This window comes from Archocentrus centrarchus, chromosome 19 (genome assembly GCF_007364275.1).
Source record: "Archocentrus centrarchus isolate MPI-CPG fArcCen1 chromosome 19, fArcCen1, whole genome shotgun sequence".
NCBI classification, from domain to species: domain Eukaryota; kingdom Metazoa; phylum Chordata; class Actinopteri; order Cichliformes; family Cichlidae; genus Archocentrus; species Archocentrus centrarchus.
The window spans coordinates 8,223,361-8,244,250 of NC_044364.1; the positions used below are offsets into that span (position 1 = coordinate 8,223,361).

The 20,890-nt window shown below is 39.6% G+C and overlaps 1 protein-coding gene across 2 annotated transcripts in view; it reads right to left on the reverse strand.

Annotated features, from left to right (window-relative positions):
- Positions 1-7,772: 7,772 nt before the first annotated feature.
- The window catches only part of snx29 (sorting nexin 29), a 143,103-nt gene continuing 129,985 nt past the window's right edge, over positions 7,773-20,890 (reverse strand). For both annotated transcript variants that reach the window (XM_030755025.1, XM_030755026.1), the window contains exons 20-21: positions 16,112-16,251; positions 7,773-9,307 (exon numbers count right to left, since the gene is read on the reverse strand). In XM_030755025.1, the coding sequence (XP_030610885.1) occupies positions 9,181-9,307; positions 16,112-16,251 (267 nt within the window). In that variant the 3' untranslated portion in view covers positions 7,773-9,180. The remainder of the gene's footprint in view (positions 9,308-16,111; positions 16,252-20,890) is intronic.

Here is a 20,890-nt window from a genome sequence, read left to right on the forward strand (position 1 = left end):
CTCTGTTTGAATATTTTATCTGCTCTATAATATTTTTTAATTTTAAATCTCTCAAAATATCATGTAACCACAGCTAAACTATTACTGCCAAGTCCTAACTGACCCTAAAAACTGTCTAGTGACCCTGGAAGTAATAATGGATGGGTCAACTTTAGATATATCTAATTAGGTCATTAGATATCTAATGACCTAATTAGCTCTGACTTTTATTTTGACAATGGATAAATTGACCCATCCAGTTAAAGAAATCTGTACTTTCATCGTGACAGTAATATAAGGAATGAAAATCCTCCAAAGGACAACAATATGACAGAAAAGATCAAATTACACCAGGCCAGAAACAACTACTCATTGCTGCTAACACAACATTAACTCTTTCAAAGTGTGCAAAGACAGCATTCTAACAAAAAGCTAGTAGTAAAGGACCCAGAATAATGTTAAAGCTGAGTGTATGCTGACCCCAGGCAAGTGGTCAAAGTTTGATTTTGTACACAACAGCAGTGATAATCAGTCAGGCTTGTACCACCGTAGCCTCCATTTCCACCCATACTTCACACAACCTGTTTCTTCTTTGTGACACAGTTATATAGTGTCCTCAGTGGTGGCTAGGGTAATGTCACAGTATTTTTGCCCTCCAGGGTTTCACACCAGTCACATGACTGGTGTGAAATTCCCTCCCGCCATTTAACATTGCAGTCTGTTTAAATAAATCAGTATTATTTCCACCTCTGAGTTTGAACAAGTTCTCAGACACCTTCAGAAGTCCTCGCCAGTGCTGGCAGTTGTGTTGTTAGCTCAATGCCGGTACCTCTTCCCTTGCACTTCCTCCACTGCTGCAGTTTAAGCAGCACTTCGAGGTGTTCTGATCAAGCTTCTGGGCTGATCAAAATGTGCCACAGGCTATTGTGAAAGCCTGTGATAGCTTTGAGAGGAAGGTAAAGCACACTTCAGGATCTGATTGCATCGTGAAGAGGAGGCAGGTTGCAGGTAAAGGAAACAAAGTCAAATGAACAACGGAGAGCTTTGTGAGAGCTGTTGGTTTTCTGTAGTAAGAGCTGAATCCCAAACTGAAGCTTTAATAATGAGTAATGGCAAATCTGTAAGACAATCCATCCTGTTGGTGTACCTATAGCCTAACCATGAAATTAACATACAATGTCACATACGTACTTGCTTCTCTCTTCTTATCTGGCCCCAACATGGTGAGAATCAGCATATCAGTTATCTAATTAACTAGATGTTAACACTGCTGCATGTTCCCTTCATACTGGAAAAGTTTATAAACAGCTTAGGGATAAAGTACACAGTTTATTTCCCATGTTCCCAGAACTGATATCATATTAATTAACATAATCCATTATAGCTTAACTTGGGATTTCATTTAGATAAGATACAACTTAAATGTATCCTCTGATCAGAGCCTTAGGTGATCAGTTTTCTTGATTCAAACCCCCTGCTCCCTCCCCATAACTACAGGTTATGTGAACTTTGGCATAACAGGCAGGAGTCTGCACTCATTGCTGAATACATTTAAAAAGATGAAAGGAAAAAAATGCCTGAAACAATCAATTTTCCAAGACACTATTTGAAGATTCAGCGACAGAAAGCAGCAGGAGAGTTGAGAGGAAAATTCTCCGAAGGGCTGGTTCACTCTGTCTCTCCTGCCTCATTGCTGAATAGGTAATAAACAGAGGCAGCCAGTGACTGGCTGAGTAAATACAATGTGCCAAGTAGGCTCAGTCTCCGAGGGAACAAGGTATGGGGGGAGAGAGAGAGGAAGGATGAGATTGGAAGCGGTAGAGGGTTGGGAGAGACAGGAAGGGATGGGAAGCAGTGGGAGAAGGATAAAGGTAGTCTTAGGGCTTGGGAGGCTAGAGCAGGATCAAATCAGCAGCCTGTAGAAGAGCAGGTGAAAAATGAAAGCATGGAACAAAAGGAAGGATGAGGTACAGTAGGGATTGGAGAGGGTGTGAGTGAAGCAGAGAAGGTCCTGTTAGAAATGAACATCATCCGAGAGAGCGAGGGGCTGAAGGAGAGCAGGATGACCCTGAAGAAAATGAACAATGGAGGAAAAGCACAGAAAAAGAAGGTGAGAAAAAGATACAAATGTGAAAGAAGGGGAGACAGTAAAAAAACGGGATGTAGTAGAGAGGAAAAGAAAAGAGACAAAGAGAATAAGAGAGCAAAATTGGGAAGGTGCCGTTCACTGACAGTACAGAGGAGGAGCATTGACCCGCCTGCGGGGAATACAGTGAACATTTAATTCAGCTTCTGCCAGCTGCAGAACAGCAGCCTGTGAACACACACAAAAAAAATGCTCAGGCTCAGATGCAGGTCTTGTTTTCTGACAAATTATGAAAACCTCAAAATATAAAGAAACACAAACAGTCAGGCTGCTGGAAACTGAAAATAGTAATGATACCACTTAACTCATGCTCCCTGATACAGGTCAAAGGGGTTATTCTAGTTTTGGCATAACAGAAAAAAAATATAAATATCAACATCAGAGGTGTTAAGCAACTAAAACTTGTTTCTATGAGGAAGCGCTTTAGTAAAGCACTGCCTTCCATAGGATCCATGAGAGGCAAGGCAGCACCATGTTATTATAATTAACATGCGTTCTGATGCCACGTGCGTCTTGTAGCGACAGGAGTGCTGCTTCTACAGTGACCTTGTTCAAAGCAGGGTCTCTGTCTCCTCAATGCTCAATCCTCAAGAGCTTGGTAAATACATGCAGTCCTGTGGAACGATCCTAGAAGGAACTCCATGTCCTTCAAGGTGAGTCTGGAGAGTGAGGCATCTTTTTAGCCATTTAAAAAAAAAAAAAAACTGATAAATTTCTTAATGAAAATGTTTTTTTTTGTTGTTTTTTAACATCCTGTCAAATTTGCAGTAGTATAATAATAGGTTCAAGCTACCCCTTTCTAAACAGCATTTCTCATTGTGGATGTTCATCTTTTCCTGCAGTGCTGTCATACTGGTTTTCTACTTCACCAACTCTTTTAAAGAGATTTTGAAGTCAAAGGAAATTTGATAAAGATTTTTTTTTTAATTTGTTTTGCCAGTAGGAGTAAAATGCTTTACTTTTAGCTTTAAGTGCAAAACTTAAAGGCATCTCTTGAAGTGTAAATATATATAAGTATATTTGAAGAAGTGTCAAGAATACATAAGACCTAAACTACATTTGCAACTTTAAATTTGGTCTTAACTGTATAGCATTTACATATATTTAATGAGAAAGGATTTAGAATTAGTCGAATGAAAAGCTGGAGATGGATTTGGTCATTTCAGTACAAACTCAATTCTAAAAAAGTTGGAATGCTGCCAAAAATGTAAAAAAAAAAGACAATGTAATAATTTACAAATCTCATAAACTTGTATTTATGAGGTAGAGCAGGTCATCTACTAATTGGAGGGTTGATGGTTCGATCCCTTTCTGCTCCAGTCTGCATGCTGAAGTGTCCTTGAGCAAGACACTGAACCCCAAGCAGCTCCCAGAGTGTGAATGTTAGGTAGAAGGCACTTAGATGTAGAAAGTGCTTATGTGAATGGGTGAATGAGACATGCACTGGGTGCTCATGTAGAGTAGAAAAGCGCTGCATAAGAACCAGTCGATTCACCATATTTTATTACAGAACATAGAAAACACATCAAACGCTTGAACTGCGAAAAAGGCTTAGCAAGGCCTTCCCTGAAAAAGACATTGCCTGGATCTAGTATATGTTGCTCTAAAATCTGTATATACCTTTCAGCATTGATGGTATGTTTCCAAATGTGCAAGCTGCCAATTCCATAGACACTAATGCACCCCGATACCATCTGAGATGGCTATTGAACTAAGCACTCTCCTCTTTAGTCTGGAGGACGAAGCAGCCATGTTTCCAAAAAGAATTTCACATTTCGATTTGTCTGACCACAGAACAGATTGTCTCAGTCCATTTTAAATGAGCTTTGGTCCAGAGAAGACGGCAGCATTTCTGGACTCCTATTTTAAGCCTTGAGTTTGGCATTTTTATCTCCATGTTGTTTTTCTTTTGTTAGCCAGATGTGGATAACAGAATGTAGCACTAGACACACCTTGCTAGACAGATCTTGATAATGCTAGAAGATCTGTCTAGGAAGGTGTGTACACAGACTGTACTGGCGTATCACTAATTTTAAAATGTGAAGAAGAAATGGGAGAAACACCCTTCAATCATGTCATGAGAGTTTATGTTGCATAGTTTGTTCACCAAAGGGTGCTCTGCAACTTCCCTGCTGGCATGAGGCCACAAACACACCATAATCACACAAACCAGCTGATCTGAAAGCGAGTAATAAGATAATGAAATGTAACTAATTTTAGGGAGATTTATGTATCTGACAGAGGAAAAAAATGGTTAATATATTATATTATAATATCAGAGTTTTAAAATCAATTATATTAAAAATCCTGTAACCTAGAGAGAGAGATATTTGTCAAATCCTCTGAGTTTGGCACATACTCAACTCTGCTGGTCAAACCACAAATGCATTTTCCTGACAAATGTGACTATTTAAGTGGGAATAAACACGCTTTCCAACAATATAAGATTTATTGCCAAGAAGCACTGCTGCAAAGAAATAATCAACCAAACACAAATTTCCTTACTTTTTGTGTCATGTTTATGTATGCAGGAACACCCCATACATTTGCTCCACTTGTTTTTTTATCTGAAAAGCCAAAGCCACGCCACACTATTTTATTCTATTAAAACAACAGAAATGCTGCAGAAGATATCTCGTGCTCAGCACTTGAATTCTTGGCTTGCACACCGCTAGTTGTGTGAGTGTAATGTCTAAGATTGCCGAAAGCAGCCATCCACATCCTAAACAGGCTTGTAACCAATTTTCTGGTCAATGGACAACAAGTATTTTGTACACCCTTGCTGTTCTTTTTTTTTTTTTTTTTTCTCACTACCAACCAAACATGGCAAACCCAGAAACGGAGAACTGCCTTTCCTAAATCTGGCTGGGTGGCTTGAACAAACGCTCAGAGAATGCTTAGTGAGGCAGCGAAGGTTAAGTAATCATTAAACCAAGAGAAAAACAGATGCAGTGAAAATCAAATTCACAGCATCTATCCATGTATGCATATGGTTCACATAGAGAATGCGATGGGAGCGCTGATGAGTTCATCTTGCCATATAAACACATGCACATTTTACTACACATCTAATCTGTATGTAAATTGCAGCGTACACACCATCTGCATGCATGCATAAGTGCACTCTGACATGGCTTCACATTCTGAGCTTACTATGCAACAGAAGCGTGCAGTGGCCTTTTTGCTCTCACCCATAAATGCAAGCGACAGACTTAACAATGACAATAACTGACACGGAGGTGTCGGTAAATACCATACATTTTATTGTTCAGCCCGCTCTTTGCTGTGACAATGATGGATAAGGCCTGACCGCTGACAAAAGGCAAGGACAGAAAAGTACATAAGAACAAACAAGGCATACTACAAAGAGAACAATTTGGCTGCAACTCAATAAGCCACTCTCACTTTCTTTGCTTCTCATCATTCTTGTTACCAGCCTTAAGGTACAGCAAGCAATTACGGTGGGAAGAAGATGGACTCATGAAAACTTCTCTACCCAGAGAGGAGTGAAGCTCTGCCATTGTGCATTTTAAGACTACCTGAAATACTTAACAAAAACAGATACAGTAAATGCGCCCTAACTTTCAACTGTTGGTGGGTGAGCCGCGTTTGATTAATATGGGTGTCAACCGGCCTGACATTACTTTAGGAATGTAAAGCTAAATCAGTGCAAAGCTTTAATAAAGACAGCTTTCTGAATGATGCTGTATAGTTACTGTACAGGACACTACCACATATACAGTATGAATATTTGTGCTGGAAAGTTCAAACCCACGTGTGGATTCAGAGACATACTAATTCCCACTTTTACTGCAAAAGAGATGTACTGCATAAAAAGGCTGCTTGATTATTATTACTACAATGACCACGCAACATGTTGTTTGCTAGTGGTAAAGATTATACAAAATTATGATCCTGTGGGCTTATTTTCTAATGCATATAAGGCAGTACTGCACCTACAATGGCACCAACTCCACTGTTTTACTGTATCACAGCCGAGAATAGTCTTACAAAAAGAATGATGAAACTTATGCTTAAGTTACATTACATTTTGCAGATGGGATGCAACAGTGGCACTTAGACAAAAAAAGAGGTTGATTTTTGTAGTTTTCTCACTGTTCTCTTAGCCTGTTCTCCAGGTCTCAGGGATAAAAACCTTTATTTTGATGAAAATCTGGTGAGTTTCCTGCCATAGCTGTGGAGTGTTTACCAGTAGCTGGATATTAGCAAGGGTCATTTTTTTATATGAGGGTATCAGCTTAATTAAAAACCCACAAGCCTTGTTTGTTAGCCTCCCATCAACAATAGTAAGGAGTATTTACCACTTTTGTGAGCCGCCCCCTTTGATACAAGTTTTCCAAAGACCTTCTAACACAATCGCACATTTGAACAGAGTCTGACTACTCTTGGGGAATCTGTACATATGCATGAGCTCCTGCTTTGCACCGCATTTGATGCTTGGCAGCCCTTTGCTTGCACTCTAACAAGCAGCTTTTCTTCAAGTGTTTAGTCATTTTTAAAACATTCATTTCCAACATAACGCTGCATGAAAATCTTGCTAAGACACATTAGCAAAACAATCATTAAATATAGAGTTTTGCAGCTCAGCCAGTCAACCTCTGATAAAGACCCATATTTATGTAAAGAAAAGGAGAGTAAATCTTCAAAACAGTTATTTTACAGTCTTGCTTTTAAAAAAAAGTTTAAAATATAAATAAAAACAGAGCACGATGATGTGCAAATAATTTAAGACCCATATTTATTTGAAAATAGTACAAAGACAACATATCAAATTTTAAAATGGGTAATTTTCTAGATATTTTTGAAATATATATATGCTCATTTTGAATATAATGCCAGCCATACATTTAAAAAAAATGTTGAGACCGGGGCATGCTTTCCACCAACTTGCATCACTGTCTTAACAAGACACTGTAAGCAGTTTGGAACTGAGGAGACCAGTTGCTTTAGTTCTTTTTATACTTACTTTTTCTAAGATTTCTGCTGTTTTGCAATTTAGGGCCTCCTTTGTCATATTTTTTCTTCCATCAGATGAGTAACAGGTCTGTTCTGCAGGCTGGCCAGATTAACTCCCAGAGTCTTTTCCTGTAAAACGTTGCTGCTGTCATACATGCAGAAGGTTTGCATCGCCTTGCAGAAATAAGCAAAGCCTTCCCTGAAAAAGATATGGCACCACATAACCTGTATATATCTGGGTCAGTATTAATGGTGCTTTATAAATGTGCAAGGTGCCCACATCATATGCCCCAATGTTTTCTGTGTACTATTTTCAGTGCCATTTAATAATTTTTAGAAGATCGCATTCTGTTTATCTAAAACACATATTTGTAAATTTTAGTGGTATTTTATTCACTGTTTTCTTGTCCTTTCTTCTGAAAATATTTATGACACAAATTGATATTACACATTCATTATATGGACAAAAGTACTGAGCCACCTACACATTATACCTACAGGAGCTGCTCAGCCATGGAAACCCATGCCATGAAGCTCCCGGTACACAGTTTCTGCGCTGATGTTAATGCCAGAGTAGGTTTGGAGCTCTGCAGTTATTGAGTCAGCAGAGCACCGGTGACTTTTATGAACCATGCGCCTCAGCACTCTGCGACCCCCCCCCCCCCCCGCTACATGCTGTCTGCCACTTCATGGCTTGAGCTGCTGTGCTTCCAAAATGTTTCCACTTTGTTATTATACCACTTAAAGTTAATGGTGAAAGATCAAAGAGTGATGAATTCTCACAATACATTACATAATACATTTCTCCAATTATAGCACCACACTGGAATTCAGTGAGCTCATTCTTTCACAAATATTTGTAACGGCAGACTGCATGGCTAGGTGACTGATTTTAAACACCTGTGGCAATGAGACTGAAAACACCTGAATTTAAAAATGTGGCCCAAAACTTTTGTCCATATAGTGTACGCAGGGAAAGTTTTACGAATCCTTTGGAATGACCTGCATTTATTATTCATAAAAAGTGGCAATCCACAATCCTGGTTATCCCAAAGGGTTCACAATCTTTTTCTTATAACTGTAAATCAAAGTCATCAACTGAACTAAGACAACTGTGTGATATAATATTTTTGAGGACATGTGAATTTACACTCACTTATGGTCTTTCTTCACAAGAGGCTATTCACAACTTATGAGGGGGAGGGAAAAGGGAGGCTTATGATTTTTCTTTTTCTTTTTGAAAGTCAAACCCCAACCATATATTTTCACAGTCCTATTGATATTTTGATTTAACCAGGAGTTTTTAAACCTAATCCTTTCACATGTGGAATTTCTGACCTTTTTGATAATTACTGAATCCCTGGTAACATTAAGATATGTTACATGTTTCACAGATTTTCTATAAAAGCCATAGTAATATATCAGAAGCAGGAAGAAGGAATGCCCATTGCCTGGTGGTCCACGCCACTGATGGTGAATCAGTGTTGTCCAAAAGTATAATGGCACTATAATGCTGAGACGTAAGCTGAAGGAAAAAAAAAGTTCATTTCCAAGAGAAGACTTTAATTTTCCCGCTCTTCACATGTATACCCATCCCTACCTACTCAGAGCAGGAATGCAGCTACAAACACTGTAGGCACTGTGACCATGAAACACTTTCACTACAAAACTTAGCAGAATAAGAAAAACATGTCCCCAGTGTGTTTCAGAAAATAGAGAGGATTCCAGGCAAGTCCATGTGCAGTTTATAGAGTCTTAGAAAGAGTCTTGGCAGAGAGTCTTTTGGTCTCTCAGTGAGGTAAAAGACACTATTTGATTGGGTCCATTAATAGGCAGTTTCAGGGGAGTAATTCATCCCTTACTTAGCCAGGCACCACAAAGAAACCTTTTTATATTCTCCTGGAATTGCCTGCAGTGTAAGTTTAGGTGACCGAGGCATTTTATCTCTAACATCTTTAGCATCCATCAGATGCTCTGAATGTCCTTTCACATGTCGAGCCTGTGATTCACAGTCCACCAGCACTGCACCATTGTCCCCATCAACCATACGCACAGATTTCAGTTCAAAGGCTCTGGGGTTAAAGGTCACCACTCTGAGGTTCATGTCTGGCTTCCTGGGTGTTCCTGCGGCCCATTCTGGGGAAACGTGATGAAGTTTTCGACCGCGATGTCTTGGCTCCACCATCATTTGCTTGGGGCGAGTCTCTAGATAAGAAAGAACAGCAGGAAGGAGAAGAAAAAAACATGGAGTTTAAACAAACATCTGCTGAAGTTTATTACCAAGTTTATTATTCAAACACACCATTGATGCTGCATCTGGTGGCATAAATGCATCATTTCCCTTCTGCCACAGAACCTCTCTCCTTTGAAAACCAGCTAATAGAGTTGCAAAATGGAAGCGTATCTAATTGAGTCTTTGCTTCCCTTTAGTTACTATTACTACATCTGCCAAGATGTAGAATTGTTTTGGTGTTGTAAAGCCACTGAGTCCAGCAAGTCAGTTGTGTGATGAGAAAACAAAAAGTAAGATCAGAAAGTTCTAAAAAGATAATTTCTCCTCAAAAAATACTCTCCTTGGCATGTTTGCTTATATTCTTAATCTGTATATTTCAGTAAGAGGTTGGGAACATTTATTAAGGCCTGATGTCATCCAGGACAGAAACAGGCAAAAACTGCACAAGGGACATGCTATTCATGAGCAGAGCTTTTCACCCCACAGAGCATCTGACGCTAGCTTACTGCTGACTGATTGATTGGTTCAGTTATTTAATTCTTTTACTTTTCTCCAGTGTGTTTGGTTTTGATGCCAAAGCTTAAACACTAAAATAAGACAATATCCTTTCAAATGGACTGAATCAAATTCTGCTACAGCATGAACAATGTCGAGAAACCCACAGCTTGTGCTAGAATCAAACTGCAGTCAATTCTGATTGCATAATAACAAGCTTAACTTCTTTTTTTTTTTTCTTGTGAGGAAACAATTTTGGCCAGTTGATGACATCACCACCTTAGGTAAAGTGACACCAATCTACACAGCCTATAAAAGCCACTGATCCCTGAGCCTTATCTGATAATGATGAGCATGAATGAGAGGCACTTGTCAAAAGAAGGAAATTAAAGGCAGGAGACTGAACGCCTGGAGTTGAATGCTTTCTCTGTGTACCTGTGTTCCCCCGCTCTTCTTCTAGAGATTTTATCCCTAAAGGGTCTTTCAGAAAGAACCAGCAGCAAGTGCAGCAAATGTGTCATCATTTCTCAAATACTGTACATAAGTCAGTCACCTTTCACTACTGCTAGTGATAAAGCTGTGACCATAAAGTGTAAAAAATAGACATAGCCCCAAAAGGTTATCTACTGGGTTTTTGGCACATGTTTGGAGGCCTATAATTCAGCATTTTGGCTGCATCTTGCCATCCAGGTCTTTTGAAACCCGATATAACAAGCAAAAGGTGAGAAATCAGGGACGCTGCATGCTCATATCCTTGGTACCTGTCAACTGCAAAGTAGCCACAACCTAAAGCAAACCCTTGTTTATTGTCAGCTTTGCCCTAAAAATGGGACCACAGTTTACATAAAGTTAGCATCTATTAAATAACGTGACACTAGTGTTGGGACCATAAACTCATATCAGAAGAGTATTTATTGATGTCTTTTTCGCAGCATCCTGCTAACCATTATGAGGACTGCAGGTTTAAGGTTTATCTGCACTGGTTTCACCTGTTACCTGGATGCTATATTCATCTTTTTCATACAGCCTATGACAGTGATTCTGTAATATAAGCAGTGGGTTCAGTTGTTCAAGTTTCAATAAAGAAGAATGCCTTTCATTCTTGATGTCCAAATGGCTCCATTTAATGATTCACCACAGCTGCTAGAACGATGATTAAGAATATATGGGACATCTGAGTTGTCCAGTGTTAGGGACTTTGATTCCCACTTGAACAATTCAGGCTAAAAATAATACACTCGTGGCATAGTACTTTGGCTACTGTGAGACATATGCTTGCATGGAAGGCAGCAGGGGCTAAAAAAGTTGCACGCTGGGAGTGCCGAAAATCCTCTCATATTAACAGAAAAATGACAGAGACATGGAAGGAACAGTAACAGCACAGCCCTGCAAGCATCAGTTCAGATTCAAACAAGCATGAAAAACATATGACTGACAAGTGTCTGTGTCATAACCATCACGATCAGACAGCTTTAGCGTGCAGTGTGATCAGTTAATCTGAGAACTGCTTCAAATCTCTTAATATATGGTGAACATTTTTTTTCCCCCCCTCTGGCACAAAATGCACATTTAGCAGTGGCTCAAGTACCACTTATTCCCAGACCTCCACTTCACCAGGCGGGTTTAATCAAACGCAATCACACTATTTGAATTTGACAAAGATTGCAAAAAAAAAAAAATTATATGATGGGGAGTTTTATCAGCAAAAATCATACTAAATTGAGTGCAGCATGCAGAGTTGAAACTGCAAGCCACCTCATTTATTCATAGCAAACTGTGTAAAATGGCAAAATGTGTCAAATTAATTAGGCCTATGGATTTTTTTCCTACCTCTCAGCATGTGTTTGTCCTCGATTTGGACATGATATTGATTTGTGCGGGATAATAACTTTCCCAGGCACTGTTAGAATATTAATAACTTGAATGAAGAGAAACCTAATTAGAGTAAACAGGAACACAAATACAAGCACGCAACAAAACGATTGCCTAACCCAAAGGTAGGTTATAATAAACAGCACAGTTTGAATAATTATCTATTCTCTGCTGCACACACAAACAATGCCCCACCACTGTAAAAGATCGTATACTTCTTTTTTTTTTTTTTTAGGTCAAACTGCCTGAAACTGCTTAACACTGAGGAAAAAGGTGAGGTCTACAAAACTGTTTTTCCCCCGATGCAGCAGGTCAATAAGGCGAGAGCCCAGACTGAGTACTGTGTTCTGAGTAAATGGTAAAAGTGGTGAGTTTGAGCTGCATACTAAGTGGTGGCAAATCTAGGAAGAGGTGTTACCACATCGCTGTTCCAGACAAGTGAGGAAAATTACAGTATGCAAGACTACAGTGCAGAGTGTGGAGAGAGACAAAGAGATCTTGGCCCAGTTTTCTGTTGGCCATCAAGCACAAACAAATGTGTACAACACTGTCTGGCTTGTTTAGCATTTTACGCTCAAGCAACATCCACCCATTCACACACACGTTCATGTTGAACTTTTTATTACCTTTTGGCTATCGCACATATTCACATACACCAATGAGGCAACAAAACGGCACGGCAGTTCCTAGGGTGAATGCAATGCACAGATACCTGCTCATTAGTGCTAAATGACAGGCTAAGAAAGTGCTAAAATTTCATCTACTTGGTCTGATATGGTCTGTATCACATAGCAAGAAACACTACTTGTCAGAAAATTCCATTAAAATGCTCCAAAAAAAAAGGTAGAGTGGGAAAATTCAGTGACCTGAATTGAAACAGCCGACAGCAGTGGGCTAACACCTGCCTCTTTTGGTACATCTGTCAATCCAAGTGGCCACTGTCCTCAACTAAATACCAAATGGATGAGTTAGAGACGAACCCCATTTTCTGGTAGCATATAGTGAAGACATTCTTTTTAATGTAGTAAATTTGGGCATTTAAACATGGAAGTCTATGGGAATTGAATCACTTCTGATACTTTTTTCCCCCCTCTAAAAACTACTCTCTTTAAAAAAAAAAAAATATCTCAATCTTTTATAACCAAAGTTTCAAGTCATATCAAAACACAGAAAGCACTTGCTTCTGGAGCTTGCCTCGAATGACTACTCAAGGAACACTGTATGTTAATTTTATTGTGCTGCGCAGTGAAAACAAAAACACTACATCGCAAAGTGTATCATAAAATTCATTTCCACTACCTATTTGTACTGTATTTCCCATGAGACACATTTGAGCCTCTGGAAACAGACGCCATCCACTCTCACCTTAAAATCTCATCCTGTGACAGATTGGTGTGATCAAATAGCTACAGTAAGTGTCAGTGCTTTTGTCAAAGTAATGCAAAGTAAAATCAAAGTAGTGGGAACAACTTCCAACTCTCTTCTTTCTACTTCCGGAAGCACATTTGTGAGGTCAGACACTGATGTTGGATGAGAAGGCCTGGCTCACAGTCTCTGCTCTAATTCATCCCAAAGGTGTTCCATTAGGTTGAGGTCAGGACTCTGTGCAGGCCAGTCAAATTCTTCCACACCAAACTCGCTCATCCATGTCTTTATGAACCTTGCTTTGTGCACTGGTGCACAGCCATGCTGGAACAGGAAGGGGCCATCCACAAACTGTTCCCACAAAGTTGAAATTGTCCAAAGTATGTTGAAGCATTAAGAGTTCCTTTCACTGGAACTAAGGGGCCAAGCCCAACTCCTGAAAAACAACCCCACACCATAATCTCCACTGCTCTAGAGTCCAGTGGCGGCATGCTTTACACCACTGCATCTGACGCTTTGAATTGCGCTTGGATGCAGCTGCTCAGCCATGGAACCCATTCCACGAAGCTCTCTATGCACTGTTCTTGAACTAATCTGAAGGCCGCATGAAGTTTGGAGGTGAAGTGATTGACTCTGCAGAAAGTTGGTGTCCTCTGCCCACTATGTGCCTCAGCATCCGCTGACCCCGCTCTGTGATTTTAACATGGCCTCGTCGTGACTGAGTTGCTGTAGTTCCCAATTGCTCCCCTGTTGCTATAATACCACTAACAGTTGACTGTGGAATATTTAGTAGCGAGGAAATTTCATGACAGGACTTGTTGCACAGGTGGCATCCTATCATGGTCCCACGCTGGAATTCATTGAGCTCCTGAGAGCGATCCATTCTTTCACAAAATATTTGTAGAAGCAGTCTGCATGCCTACATGCTTGGTTTTATACACCTGTGGCCACGGAAGTAATATGAACACCTGAATTCAATGATTTGGATGGGTGAGTGAATACTTTTGGCAATACAGTGTATTTTCATAAGGTGCTGAAATCCCTGCATCAGCATGAAAGAGTTGTCTCATCAATTCTGGCTTTGACTGAGCCAAGAGCCTCTCTCAGCAGAGGGTCTTGGGTTCTGAACTGCTTTCTATCACTCTGTCTTTTTTTACGGGTCCCACAGATTTTTGTGTTCTTTCAATACACTGAAACATTTGTTATCTTGCATTCATGTCTCTCCACCCTTGGTGTTTGCCATTGTGTCATAAATGTGCCAGCCACCACACCTGCTGGTATCTTGGAAGTCCACAGTTAACAGAGAGAGAGAGAAAAAAAAAAAAAAAACAGCCATTAACAGATGCATTCAGTATCTGAAAGTGTGAAGTAAACAATCCAGAGCTACTTTAGGGGTGAAGGTTACTGTTTGTGTTGAAATGTTTTTATCTGACACTGTGGTCAGATAATAAAGTGAGGTACGGTTTCTTTCAAGGCCAAGCAATACTCAACCTTGCACCTCCTCCACCTCTGACCCCTCCCTCTGTCAACAGGATAGTGACTAGATTATTCAGGTTCTCGTCCCTCACTGAAGAGGTTAGACATTATGAAAACACCAAAGGGCCTCTTAACTGGCATTGTCAAGGGCTGCTGAGAAGCACACTGCCTTTCAAACCCACATGAGCCAATATTATTGTGGTATGCTGATCTGGGTTGATGAAGTGTCGTCTACAATTTCACTGAGTCGTGTGTAAAAATTCCAGTGTCACTACAGATTACAACAAGAATACAACAGCTATTTAACCACCGACTCTCTCTGCTGCCACTGCTGAATTTCATTAAAGGAACATATTCACAGCTGCTCTGCAACATGCTATATATGCCTATTTTCCATGGTGCCACTATGGTCACCCTGCAATCCAGAGTTTTGGCCTAGAAACCTGATTGAACACCACCAAAAACAAGTTTGTCAGCAATTTTTTTTCTCTTTCTACTCTAATGATTAACCTACTATGTTCTCTGAACACCATTCACAGAAAATAAAAATAAATAAATAAATTAAAAAAAATCTCAAGGATATGCCTCAACTGTGTACGCACTGAGATGTATATCAAGACACTGAATGGCAAGGAGAAATTAAGCAAGCAGAAAGTAATGTCACACTGTAGTTATACAAAACACAGAGATGGACTCACTCCTGAGGTGAAAACAATATCATCCACACAAGAAAAAATGTTTCATTTTGCCAGATGATGCTTATGTCTCAGGAGAAGAAACGGCATTCCACTCGGATGGTGTGACAGGTCACGCATGATGGCTGATCGCAGTAAGTGGAAACTGATGTGAATATTGACAGGAAATGACTGGAACATCTCATTTTGAAATGTAGCCTGGTCGGTAGGTGGGCAGCTGAGGCATCATACATTTTCACACTTGCTAGTTTGAGTGTGTGTGAATGTGTGACAGAGGGAACATACTGTGTATTTTGCATGTGCGAATTTGAGTGTTAAAGGCAGGGAAAGTTTGTTTTCAAGGGGCTTCCAGGATTCTGTCTCCCCATTTGTATCTTGTACAAACTACTCACATAGCAGTAGTGACAAATAATTCTTTCTACAAAATGTTGCATATTACACTGAAATAATAAACAGAAGCAAATGTCACAAACCATCTGGCTGCTATTTTTTTTTTTTAAGATGTCGTATGTGCAAACAGTGGTAAAATAATAATATACTCTTTAAATACGTAACAGTGGGGATGATATTTGAGTTTTCTGTAGACAAAAAGCTAACATTTATAATCTAATGCAATTGTTATGTAAAGGAAACAAGAAAAGTATTTACATTACTCCCACTCAAATCACCTGTGTGTTCCTGCTTGGAAATTTCTTGCAAAATATTCTCTTGCAAATTTCTGTAATACTGCAGCAATCTTTATCAGACAGGAACCATGCATCCACACATGTGCTGGCATGCCTTTCCGGAACCTACTGCACCTATGCACACAACCGCACATGGTATATTTAAGCTAATATTCAGATTTTAATGCGCCCATGTGTGATCACTTACTGACAGAAAGGCAGCAGCAGCAGCAGTGTCTCTTTGGTGGGGCTGGCTGTGAACTCTGGCAGCGCCTGGATCAGTTTGTTCATCACCATGCGAAGGTAGCCCTGCAGCTGCTTCCTTCTTTCTTCCACAAACTTGGCATCCTGCAGAAAGAAGGAACCAAACAGAACAAAGAAGGATGAAGAAAAACTTGCTGATGCTGAGGTTAAAGCTGCACCTTAATATATACAGTCATGGACTGATGACTGTGTATGATAGGATTATATTTCCTCATAGCACTGAAAAAGATATCACAATAAACATATTTTATCAGTACATATGTCTCAAGATACACACAAAATAAAAACAAAGTGTGGCTTTAATTCAAGGTTTCCTATACATTTCTGTGTTTAAGGGGAAAAAAATGCATAAACACACAAAGAAAAGAGTGTGCTACAAAAGAAATGTCTTCTACAAAGAAGCCCTCTTTGTAGAAACAAGCACAAATACTATATATCTTGCACATTTCTTTAAAACTTTTATTGATGTGAACATAATATAAAGATGTCAGGTAACAATAGTTTGGTAAATTTAAACACCAGCAAGAAAATGATTGCTTTTTAACTGTAGAGGTGACAGGAAGTACGCACATTTTCACGTGTGTAGAACAACCGCGGTTTCCGTGTGCAGACTGTGCAGTGCCAAGCTGAGCAGTGAAAACTGCTATGGAAAGGTAAGGAGTTGCATATTTTGACTTACAGACATGTAACTGGAAATATGTCTGACTGGTGTGCCAGATTCAGATCATTCAAAGGTATCCCCTGTGATTAAAGGCTTTCAGTTTTTCTAGCGTCCATACAAACCAACAACACTCTCTTGACTCTCTGCCAATGCCCAGGCTGTCCAATCCTTTCTAATCTCCTCTGACAAAAGATGTTGCATAATCCAAAAAACATGGATTTTTTTTTTTTTTTTTTTAAAGGATTACCACATTTATTATTTGTGTTTATTTGGTCATTTCAGTTCTGATATTTCTGATGAAGCACAGCGCTATGAGCATTCACACCCGCTTCCACTGACCGACTCTGAAGGCAGAGGCACAGAGCCACATGGCCAGTGTGAGCATGGCTAATCGGCATCCAGCAAGGCTCAGAACAAAGCCTGGGCAATGCTCCGCTTTACTCTGTGGTGCTTGGGAGTGGAACAAACAGCCACTGAAGGAGGCCAATATTTCCCTTTTTTTGTTTTTTTTTTTAAAACTACTGCTTCTCTTTTGATCTCAAATCCCAAAACGCATGTGAATTTAATTGTTATGCCTTGAAATACGCATGTGGTTCTTTTGAACAAGAAGAATTAAGTGTTTTTAACACAAAGGCTGAATATGTAACCATGGGAAAACAGCACTTTATATCAAGAAAATACAGCACGTGATAAAAATTCCAAAAAACAATTCACAATTAAAGTGGTAACACAGGACTAATATAGGTTATTGCTAGGGACGTTCCTGGTGACTAATTTCTTAGTCGACTAAACGAGGAAAAAAATTAGACTAACCGAGTAATCTAAAACTAAGAAACACTCAGATACAGTATGAAGTTCAATTTTTAGGACTATTTAAATTTTAGGACAAAAACTGTCTAAACCAAGGCATCTGAAACCAGTAATCGCATTCTTCAATAATGAATCACACTTTATATGCTGCTTAACTACTGTATGTGGCATTGTGCATTACGAACACTGTACTTTTTTTCCCTCCTCGGTCCTACTCTTTGCTGTGGTCAGTTTTTTTAAGATGCAAACACAGTTGTCCCTCTAGTTTTTTTTCACTTCTTTGTACAAACTTGGGGGAAGTAGCCAGAAATGGATGAGAAGAAATGATGCTTCAGGTTACACTGTAAAACTACTGGACCTAATAAAAATATCAGGCCAAGATTAACAGAGTTAAGGCATTTTTCTGTAACAATGTCAGGTGTAGTTGTGTGGCAGATCACTGCGTAGCATTTAGGACAACCATTTACGGCACTGGGCATCAACTAAAAGCTTAACAATTAGGCTAACAGACTAGTAGGTCTGGTACTGACTAGTGACAATAGGGACGATTAGTCGGCTGGTCGCACACATCCCTAGTTATTGTTATTATCTGGGATCCATTTGGAATTGGGCTTTAAATTTGTCTATGCAGAAATAGAGAAATAAGGCACTATTATTCCCCTCTATTTCTCGTGTCTTCCAGTTTTTTTTGTTTTTTTTTAAGATATTAAAGTAATTGTACACCTGTGACATGATGCCTTACAGGCAAACTGTGACTCAAGATATGTTCCTTTCACAGGAACAAATCCACACCTCACTGAGAACTATATCACTTCTAGTTTTGTAAACAGTGTCCCTGATGTCGACAAGACAGTGTAAAGCAGACAGAAAAGTGGGGGGAGAGAGGGTGAGAGGGATTCACACCCGGGCCACTGGAGTAAGGATTTCACCTTTCAGTACTTGGTGCGTCTGCTCTACCAGGGGAAGAGCTCCCTGCTACATCGTTTTCACCAGGACACGTGCACCAGTATTGATGTGCTGTTCCCACTAAAGTCGCACATTTTAAGACCTATACTTCACAATGGATTCATTTACACTGATAGTAAAAGTAAAAGAATTGCTTTTTTTCTTTCAATCTACAATGTCAAATCAAATCAGTTTAACCCACAACACACCCTAAAGCACTAATCTTGCAGTGCGGATCCCTACACATGATGCACACATTTGTGCACAGCAGTGGCTCAGCTGCAGCAATCAGAATGGATGTTTGGTAACAGGACGTGAAAGTTGAAACACTGTGAATAACTGCTTTGGCAAAATGTTAACACACACTAATTTAAATTCTTTTTAATAGATAGTACTGATTTAATATTCAAAAATGGAACCGACTCAGCTTGGACTTTGAACGTGAGAGGCACTCTCAAACTTTTAAAATATCTTTTATTTACTTTTTGATTATATTTTTATTCTATATTTCTATACTTTATTTGAAATTGTTCAATAATGAAATGACTGGGTTTTTCAATTATTACTGTGAATTCCAAAAGAATGCAAATGTAGAACAGTTTAGTGAACTGAGTCCAGGTTTTTCTTATTTGCATGTGCAGGGGATGACCTTGTAAAACATGTTTAGTGTACATGTTAAAGGTCAGATAACACCTGATGGAGCGGCTGTGGTTTAGGAGATAGAGTCGATCGATTCCCTGGCTTCTCCAGTCTGGATGTTAAAGTATCCTTGGGCAAGATGCTGAACCCAGAGTCACCCCTGATTCATCTATCAGGTGTGGATGCAAATGTTAGGCAAAGGTACTGTTTGAATAGTACTCTACATTGCACATTTCATACAGGCAGGATATATTCAAGTAATGCATTAATGTAAAACAATTTAAAGAAAATCATCATCAGTTTTTCCTGTGTGCTGAGTTGGTAACTGTGTGAATCACTGCATAAAATGTAAACCGTGTGAAATGTTGTGACCAGAAACGTCCTTTATGGAGGGATATTAGCTGCATTTGGTACAGTATTTTCACATTTTGCCAGTCTGAACCTACAAAAGGTAGGTAGGTGATATGCAGGGCAGCTGCTAGAGAGAACCTTTAAAATGGTTCACTGTAGCCCCAAGTAGTAGATAAGTATTGTAAGTTTAGAAGAGTAGGAGTGGATAACTAAACTCTGCTGCATGCTGGGTAAAGGAGAACGGGGTAAGAGCGGGTAAATCTGATGTGTCAGATTAGGCTGTGCATGCCAGCACGGGTTTCATGCTATGTCAACACAACAAGGGACACCCTGCTTGCTTTCACGGATGTCAGAGCAGTAATAACACTAATGGACATCATGACAGATTCATCCTCTTGTGGAAAAACAGAGGAGGTTTGAAGAGAGAGGCCAGGTGCTGTCTCTTGTTCAAGAGGGCAGAGCGGAAACTACTGTGGCATACTGATGCTGGTGCAAGGCAGATTCTGTCCTCAAAAATCTGTCCTCTTACCTCCTGCTATCATAACACTGCGCTTTACTTGCTCCCACTTTCCTTTTTCAACCACACTGCTATACTCATATAATGTGCAGCCTAAATAAGTCTTGACTTATCATAAAGACATACAAACTACATACATATACTGTATCATTTCTACTATAAGTAGCTATACCTACCAATGCACAGCTAAAACTACTGTAAACCTCAACTGTGCAAAGAAATCAGTGCAGCACCATGACTGGCCCCTATATTTCCTGCTTTGGCTGTTAATTGGCTCTTTGGGGGCAAATGAAAGACAGTCCTCATCTTTTTAACACTACAGAATTATCTCACAAATTGCTATTCAGGATTCTGAGTGCCATGTCTCTATATGGTAGAATGTAAAACCTGATTTCACCATAACCACAGCGCTGTATGTGCTGAAAATGCTAACTGAAAAGCCACAGCGAAAGAGGTACATCAAAGGAAAGCTAGTTGCCAAAATAAGCCGCCTCTGGATAAAGCTAAAGTTATTATTTTTGCTTTCTTCTGTGAAAATACATCTTTTGATAATTTGACATTTTGTCAACCCTGACTACATGTGTAAGGACTTTAAATTAATTTAGCCATCTATTTTCCTCCACTTATCCATTTCATGGCCACAGTTGTGCTGGAGCCTCTCCTAGCTGTCATAGGGCGAGGTGTGGGACACACCCTGGAGATGCTGCTAGTCTGTCACAAGACTAACTTAAGCATTCAGAAGTCAGAAAACAGGTCTGACACACTCACATTAACACCAATTTAGAATCTCCAATTAACCT